The 8,901-nt window shown below is 53.5% G+C and overlaps 1 protein-coding gene across 2 annotated transcripts in view; it reads right to left on the bottom strand.

The window, feature by feature from the left end:
• Positions 1–2,615: 2,615 nt before the first annotated feature.
• Positions 2,616–8,901, bottom strand: part of SLIT1 (slit guidance ligand 1) — a 170,459-nt gene continuing 164,173 nt past the window's right edge. Inside the window, exons 34-37 of one of the 2 annotated variants that reach the window (XM_072805858.1) lie at positions 8,545–8,699; positions 7,198–7,486; positions 6,645–6,856; positions 2,616–5,870 (exon numbers count right to left, since the gene is read on the bottom strand). In XM_072805858.1, coding sequence (XP_072661959.1) covers positions 5,632–5,870; positions 6,645–6,856; positions 7,198–7,486; positions 8,545–8,699 — 895 coding nt within the window. In that variant the 3' untranslated portion in view covers positions 2,616–5,631. Of the gene's footprint in view, positions 6,401–6,644; positions 6,857–7,197; positions 7,487–8,544; positions 8,700–8,901 lie in introns of both variants that reach the window. The other variant, XM_072805859.1, reaches the window with a different exon arrangement.

Below are 8,901 nucleotides of genomic sequence, written 5' to 3'. Positions count from 1 at the left end.
TTGTTTGATAGATCTGTGGCCATTTTGTGGGGTATGCGTAACTTCAGGGAAAAGAAAACACTGTGGATGAATCCTTGGGGATTTCTACCCTGGAGTTGGAAAGGTGCCAGTGCTTCATCTTGAGAGGCAGAGAGCAACTGAATCAGGTAAGCCACTGTTGAATTCTGGGAGTGGTATGCAGAGCCACCAGGGAAGGCTGCTCCAGCTCTCCAGAGCCCATATTGGGGCACAGCAGAATGTTGACAGGAAAATCTTTTATTTCCTAGCCTCGTGGCCTGTTTCACTGTATTCTTTCACTTCTGCTGGAGAGGGTCTCTGTAAGCGTCCAGTGGGCCAGTGATTTCATTAATAAGTTCTATGACAGCAGCCATAAACATGCAGAACTATAGCTAGTAAAAATAACCCTGCAGCTGACAGTTGGGCTGCCTCTCTTAATTTATATTTGGAGAATCATCTTGTTCCAGATTAGGACTTTCCATTGTTAAATTTCTTTTCCACCCATAGTCATCCTATGGTAGAATAACGAAAATATGTCTAAAAGGTGCAGACTAGACTGGCTAGAGGTGAGGGGACATCTCTAACTCTGAGAGTGCAAAGCAGTGGGATGATAGAGATGTGTTAGCACCAATCTCAGGAAAACTTGGCAACTCCAGTTGGAAGCCTGGTCATTCTTTCTGTTGCTTCTACGCCCCAGCCAAGCCCTGCTATGTCCATTTCCTTTCCTGGGGACTTCCTTTTACCTGTAAAATTTGCCACTTATTTCTCTTTAACTCAGAGATTATTTTTTTTTTAATTTTTTTTTAATTTATTTATGATAGGCACACAGTGAGAGAGAGAGAGAGGCAGAGACACAGGCAGAGGGAGAAGCAGGCTCCATGCACCGGAAGCCCGACGTGGGATTCGATCCCGGGTCTCCAGGATCGCGCCCTGGGCCAAAGGCAGGCGCCAAACCGCTGCGCCACCCAGGGATCCCCTAACTCAGAGATTATAAACTGGTGGCTCACAGATGTGTTTCATTTAGCTTAGTGTTTTAAAAATTATAAGTATTTACATAAAATTTGGTTTCTGGCTTCTCTTTTAAAACATGATGACAATCTGATAAAGTGACTAACATGGTAAGAATCAGCTGGAGGTCAGTAGATTGGAAAATGTCCCTTTAAGGTCACCATAGTCTCTGTCAGCTACCATTCGTCCCTTTTGACTTAAACAGTAGGGAAATAGGTCTCTTACCTGCTGCTTTATTAGAAGTGGTGATACAAATGATGGGCCAGAAGGGCATGGGCCCACTTGATTTATTTAGGTAACCTAATGGCCAGTTGAGCTTACATCCCTATTTTATTTATTTATTTTTATCTTATTTTTTAAATTATTTATTTATTTATTCATGAGAGACACAGAGAGAGGCAGAGACACAGGCAGAGGGAGAAGCAGACTCCATGCAGAAGCCTGATGCGGGACTCAATTGAAGGACCCTGGCTGGGATCATGCCCTGGACCGAAGGCAGATGCTCAACCACTGAGCCACCCAGGTGTCCCACATCCCTATTTTATTTATTTGTTTTTCTTTTTTATTTATTTTTTTTAAAGATTTTATTTATTTATTCATGAGAGACAGAGAGAGGCGGAGACACAGGGAGAGGGAGAAGCAGGCTCCATGCAGGGAGCCCAATGTGGGATTCGACCCCAGGCCTCCAGGATCACACCCTAGGCTGAAGGCAGCACTAAACCGCTGAGCCACCTGGGCTGCCCCACAATCCCTATTTTAAAACCATTTTCTCCCCTGTACTGGTTCCTTACATTTCCTACTAAATCCCTAATTGCTTTGCTGGCTTTGCAGTTACCATCACTGCCCCCCTTTCAAGGTGACCATGTGCTGTTAAGGTATGACCTAGGCAAACATCATCATGATCTAGTGGGAAATCAGTCTGTAGTACTGGCATCAGAGGAGGGCCAGCTCGGTCCCGTTGGTAGTAGGGACCTTGCCCAGCCTGACTGCCAGGGCCTGGCCTCATCTCACGTAGATGCTCAGGTCATGCATCCTGGAAGACTCCCAAGAGCAATTTTGCAGTCTGAAATTGTAGCAGAACTATTATAGAAGTATATTTGCCTTCTTTCTCCACTGATCCCTATGAACCAACTGTACTGGGGATAGGTTAACCTTACAGGACAGTTTGAGAAGCCCCAGTGCTTTCTGGTCTGTTGCCCTGATGAAACCTCAGAGCCAGGTTAAATGTGGTTGCGGCTCTGTCTACAAACACAAAATTTGGGTGTAGCTGCAGACACTTGAAGGGAAATGAAGCTAAGCAGCCTCCCCAGATCTCCATGTGTGCTATGCCATGTCAGGGTCTGCCACTGCCCTGACATCCCCAGGGAGTTATGACCAAGCTATATCCCTCGAGACTTCCCCTTCCTCCAGGAGGAACCCACCTCCTTTGCCACTTCAGAAGGATCAGAGCGTTCCAAGGGAAGATGTTCTACATGTGCTGCCTCTAAGAGCCATCCCTGAATTGTGGCCAGAGTGTGGACAGCTCAGAAACCCTCAAACCCTGGGAGGGGGCATGTCAGCAGCCATGGGTTCATCCTTGGTGCAGAAAAAGAGATCCACAAGGCAGAACCTGAGCAAAACAATATCATGTTCACATGGAGAACAACAGACAATATCCAACACGTTCTAGAACAATTCTAGGGAAAGGGCAGGTGTGGCTCCCTCACGGGCCTGTTCTAAACCAGTCTCTCTAAAAGAGTGATCCAGACAAGACTACAGAAACCCCTAAACAAAATGTCATAACCACACCACGTCTGAAAAGCAAAATGAGACACCGGATATTGACTTTAACATATAAAAATACTATAACAAAATGAAATACAAATATATATTAGAATCTGTTAAGTATTCTGTATAAAGAGATACTTTCACGGTTAGGCTAATAGCAGGCAAAAAGGAGACGAGTCTGGCCTTTTCCATTTCCTGACACCCTCACAGGGAGCCCGGGGCCGTGGTTGCCAGCAGTGGCAGCAGCAGCCTCCTGACTTGCCCTGCTTGTGTCTCTTCAGTGCGTGTTCGATGGAGAGAGCCAGTGGAGACATCAAAGCGAAGAAAGGTCTTTACTGAAGGGGTGACAAGATACGGAGATGATTTATCAGAGATGAGTTCACCAGAGCCTTCTCCTGGGCCTAAATATGAACAGGCAAGATGAGTGATGATCCAGTTCCTTAGCAGCTTGCAGGTTGGTGGTTAACTTGAGGCAGTGTTGATCCTGGGACACATAGCCCCTTGCTGCCCTTACTCTTGTGGTGAATTCCAATCTTCCGGCTTGACCAAGGGTGAGCATAGGGCAGGCTGGGATGTGGGACGTTGTGGAGGGGTCGGTGGGGGCAGTGGCCAGCTCAGAGGGTACTCCCTGTGTACAAACACCCCGTACTCTGCCCTCCCAACCCCATGGCACTGGGAGTACAGGACTCCTGGCAGCCGTCACCCAATCTGCTGCTGCCTGTCAGTGCCCCTCAAGCTCAGGGAGCCACTTCTATTCCAGGGCAGTGGGGAAAGGTGAGGGCCAAAGGAAGGTAAGTGTCTCAAGGCTGGTGGTCCCAGAATACCTCTCTTCCGTGGAAGGGGTGAGCCAGCTATGCTTGAGCTTTCCTCAGTAGTTCAGCACCTGCCTAGCAGAAATAGTGCTAGAGCTAGTGCTAGAGCTGCTCTCCAGGGTCCCCCAGTGGCCTGCAAACTGTAGGTAAGAAAGGGATGCTGTGCAGCCCTATGAGAAGCCTCCCAAGGCCCAGGCTGCTGTCCATGGAGGGGACGGGCACTGTGGCCTTGCTCAGAACTACAGTAGAGCCCAATCCCTGGTGAAGAACAGATCCAGCCATAAAAACACCTCTGCAGCTGGGCAGGGCAAGATCACCTTCACATTACAGGAGTTCCAGGACTCAAACTCACTGGCCCAAGTCCCAGTGTAGTGGAACATGCCAGGCTTCCTCAGTTGTAAGAGGCTCCAGCCCTCTGCTGCTCAGCATCAAGAGGTCCCTCCTCCCAGTGTCCATAGTGGCTGAGGATACAGGCACAATACCACCTCAGTCACACCACAGCCTGCTCCCCCAACCCTGTCTTCTGTTTGGAGATAGAAAGGGCCAGGAAAGAGATATGCTCACTCCTCTTACCCACTGGGATCCCCTAGGGGCACACACACTTTTGGGGAGACATCTGGGCAGGACAGCATGACCGTCTAGCCAGTTCACTACTTAAGCTCAAATATAAGCTTTCCATGTTTTCCTTCTGCATGGAAAAAGAAGCATTTGTAGTCACGTGGCCACATACTCAATGACTCTTCAAATAGAGTCCTTCCTTGCAAATGCCTAGGGTGAGCAGCTCTAGCCTGGACCAGTGTCTGTGGTTGGAGCCCTTGGCTCATCTCTTCCCAGGCATCGTGGTTACTCCTGTGATGCTCTACGATTAGTTCATGTCTGTCCACATGAGCAGAACACCCACAGTACCCAGCCTGGTTAGGCACATAAATACTTGTTGATGTGATTACTGAAAATGGATCCTCTAACTCCTCCAGCCTCCCTTCTGGAGCCACAGTGGGAGGGTCTGCATTGCTTATACATATGTTCAGTCAAGCCACTTCACATTTGATAGCTGAGGAGACTGAGGCCGGTGGGGAAGAAGTTTGCCCAGAGTGAGAGAGGCACCAGAGGTTTCCTGGTGCCTGGATGGCTGCTCCCTACTGGTCTATGCCGTGAAAGGATCTGAACCCAGTCTCCCTGGGAGGAGACCCCTCCCTGGCTAAGCAGCCTAGTTCAAACCCCCTTGATCCTGTACCCCTGTCAATGGCTTGCCAGTATCTTGTGGCCGGGTATGGGCTGGGATAGCCAAGGACAAATGCCCCTTTGGTGATTATTCAGCTGGAATCAAGAACCAACCTCCCCCCTCCCATGCCACACCATCCTCTCTGGTTTGTTCACCACCCCAAATAGACCCAGTGGGCATTTCCTCCACCTGAGAGCCCCTTCCTTGAAGCGACAATGGTCAACCCATAACTTCAGGATTCAGAGGTCTGGTCCTAAGACTCACCTCTGTCTCCAGCCTCATTCCCCATCAAGCAGTGGCTGCTGTGCTGTCCAGCCCAGGGGGTAAGAGGCAGCCCCTTCCTGGCCAGCAGGAGGGGCCCGTCCCTCAGCAGCCTGGCCTACTGCTAGCGGATGCTACAGCAGCATACAGAGCAGAGTCAGGCTGGCTGCCCCAGGGGAGGCTTCAAGATCACCTGCAGGGGGGTAAGGAGCTTCTGCAGCCAGGGAAAAGCTGGTTTGGGAAGGGGCCAGTCCCTCCTTCAGACCCAAGTAGTAGGCAAGCAGGGGGTGTCACCATTCTGCACTTCTTGGCCTGACCTCAAGCACACATTCATTCAACAAATATTTATTAAGCGCCTATTTGTGCAAGGCACTTCCGGAGGCAGAGGGTGGCCTGCAGCCCGGCCCGCCCCGCCCCCGCCGCCGGCTCCGGGAGGTCGGCCCACCGCTCCCACCGCACGCCGCGGGCCGCCCCGCAGCAGCCACGCCGCCCGCCGCCCGCACCGACCCGCAGCCCCGCAGCCGTGCCCCGTGCCCGCCTCACCCCTCCCCGTCCAGCCCGGCGCTAGGCGCAGACGGCGCAGCCGCACTTGGTGGGCTTCTCCACCTCCTCGGCAAAAGAGGTCCCGTCGCTGCACTCAAAGGTGAGCTTCCTCCGCTTCAGCCGCAGGCCCTGGCAGCAGCCCTGACCTGGGCAGGAGCCCCGGCACTCCACCCACGACAGCGGGCGCGTGGTCTGGCAGATGGCATAGCCCCTCTGGACCTGGTGAAAGTCCCGGACAGGGTCCCCCCGGCACTCGGACTCTGGATAGGACAGACACCAAGAGAAGGCCTCAGGGCACACCCGTGGGCCAGCGCTGGCCCAGGGGGAAGGCAGGAGGCGGAGAGGCAGCATCCAAGGACCAGGGCCTCTAGTGCTCAGACTCCACCTCCGTCCCCACCAGACATGCACATGCACAGGCTTCCTCCTGGGCCCATGGTCCAGTGAGTATGAAGGAAGAACTTTCTAGCTGCCGGGACCCTCCAGGACAGATGGAGCTGCCAGGTAAGTGGGCTCCGAGCAGAGGAGGCTGGGAAGGCAAACACAATAGAGAAGGAATGTGTGCCAGGACGTGGGGGGGGAGGCGCCTAGGGGACCAAGAAGGCTTGAGTTCTGGACTTCAGCTTCCCTCTGCCTAGCCTCAGCAGTCTCCAGCCCAGCAGAAGCATCTTGGTCACATGGGCCTGGGAAAGAGTTCCGTAACCCTCAGACTTCCTGCTGCTCCCGGTGTCCCAAGGTAATGGGGCCAAGAGGTGGAGGTTCAGGCAGGAGCTGTTACCCTGGGCAGTCCCTTCTGTAAGGGGAGACCCCAGTCAGGAGGCAGCACTGGCCCCAGATAAGGGGGCTTCAGGGCAAGCTGGGCCATTTGTATGGAAGTGGGGCGCAAAGTCCAGAGGGTAGGGGGTACCACAGCCCAATAGCAGTCCAGGGTACAGGAGAGGGGAGGGGGCACAGAGGGGTTGCCAAGCTTGGAGGAGGAAAAGTCAAGTCACTACTGCAGGTTGTGGAGAGGGCATGTCAGGAGGGGGGCCCCTGACCTTGCTCACACAGCTCGCCCGAAAAACCGGGGTCACACACACAGTGTGCCCCCTTGGTGGCCAAGACCTGGCAGTGGCCATGTAGGCACTGCAGGCCCCCACAAGGATCTGCAGGTGCCCTCGCCTGGTTGCACAAAGCCCCCGAGTACCCATCCTGGCACTGGCAGCTGTAGGAAAGAGCGTCGAGGGGCACACATTTTCCGTGGACACACCTGGAGGGGACAGAGAAAAGGTACTGTGAGAATAGGCTGGAGCCAGTCTAATCCTACACAATCCCAGCCTTGGCATCATGGGATTCTGCTCTGTTCCCAAGAGCAAAAGGGAGCAAAATGTGACACTGTTCCCTAGGGACCTCCTCCTGTTAATAAAAACTGAAAACTAGAAAAAAAAAGTAAAACCCTGTGGTGGGCCACATGTTCTAGTTTGGGGATTTAAAAATACAATCCATGCAGCAGCCTGGGGATAGGAGCTTATAGGGAAAGGTAAGGAACCTACAGGTGGACGGCGGGGGTGGGGGGGGTGTGAGGGCTCCTTGAACCCAGTCCATGCTCACTTGTGGCCATGGCAGGGGCCATCGGCTGGCTGGTCACAGTGTAGGCCCCCCCAGCCGGCCTCACAATGGCACACAGGCCCCGGGGTGGCATTGGGCTGGCAGATGCCATGCAGGCAGTAGAGCTTTCGGCAGGGCTCACAGCCTGGCACCACGCCTGGCTTCATCCGCGTCTTAGTGAAGTCCTGCAGCTCATTGTTGATGTATAGGTTTCGGATGCAACCGTGGAAGCTGGTGCCGTTGAGGATCTGCCACAGGCGGAAGGCGGCTGAGTTCACATCCACTGGCATCCCTGGGGTGGGCAGGATGGGGCAGAGCTGGGCCGGGTCAGGCTCAGACCATGCCTCGCACTCACCGCTGAGGTCCACTGGGCAACTGCACAGTGTTTCCTCCCACCCTCAGCCTCTGTTCTATCTCTGCAACCCTGGGCCAAGGTCCTTTGCCACCTTGGAGGGTCCAAATTCCTTTCCCAGAAGAAATAGAAAAGCAGCCCCCTCTATGACCACAGCCCAGGGGCGCCAGGCCTAGCAGCCACCAGCTGACAAAGGAAGCCCTGGGTACCTAAGGTCTGGCTGCCCTCACCCAAGGCTCCTTCATGCCCTGTGGGACACCAGCACTTACCTCCTTACTTCAAAAGCAGAAAAGGCCTAAAACTAATGTGTATGCCACTTTGTCACCTGCTTTTGTGGTCATCACAGCAACCCTCTGAGGTCAGGGTGGCTAAACCCCATCTGGTGCTCAGCGACTTGCCCAAAGTTGTACAACTAATAAACCACAGATCTGTGATTAGAACCAACGGTTCTCTCCACACCTGCCCAAAGTCTCGCCATGGTGCACTGCGGCACGGAGAAAGCCCCACTATTGCGGAAACCTGACTTGTCTGGGCCTGGAAATGTTTGCAGGTGGTAGACAAGGTCACTTAGCTTGCAAAGCATGTAAAGCCAGCTGGGAGGTCCCCCATGTCTGGGCCTCTTACAGCAGGCTCTGGGCGCTGAGAGCTCCAAGACTAGGAACAGACCCTGAATACTTGGCAAGGCCCTTCTGGCCCAAAGCCAAGAGGAAAGGTGCCCACTTTGGAAGACAGCTGGGAAAGCTCCAGGTTCCCCTCAAGACCAGGCCACAGACAACCCAGGTACGCATCCTTCTTGGTCAGCTTGGGCTCCAGGCTGGGTAGGACAATCCACCAGTGGCTTAGAATACCCCCTCAATCCAGTGGCTGGGGCACTAGCCCTCCTGGCAAGCCTTAGGCTGGAGAGCAACAGATGCCCCACCTGAAATGGCTGTCTCCATCACCTGATGGGGAGGCCTGGGGAGAGCCAGCCACAGCCTTTATCTGGGCCAGGTCCTTACCTCCCACGTAGAGGGGAGCTTCGCTGTTTAGTGTGTAGTGTTTGCCAAAATTGTCCATGGTCATGGGACTGCCTCCATCAATGGAGAGATTCACCATCTGGTCAAAGGTGACCAGCTCAACGGTGTGGAACTGTCCATCATTGATCGTCTCGGCACTGGAAGAAGATGGGGTGTCCCCACCCCAGGGAATGGGCTTTAATTCAGCCCATCTCTGCCTGGTCCCTTCCCTAGAAAGGCCACTGATGCAGCAGCTGCTTCCCAGGAAATAACATCTCTAAGGAAGGAGGGTGTGTCGACTCTGTGGCCTAGGGCCTGGTCCCTCCTGCTTCCCTTCTTGGGACTCCTTGGGGAAAGCTG

The sequence above is a fragment of the Canis lupus genome, chromosome 29, assembly GCF_048164855.1.
Source record: "Canis lupus baileyi chromosome 29, mCanLup2.hap1, whole genome shotgun sequence".
NCBI classification, from domain to species: Eukaryota; Metazoa; Chordata; class Mammalia; order Carnivora; family Canidae; genus Canis; species Canis lupus.
The sequence above is the reverse complement of the archived record's forward strand: the minus strand, read 5'-3'. Positions and strand labels throughout refer to the sequence as shown.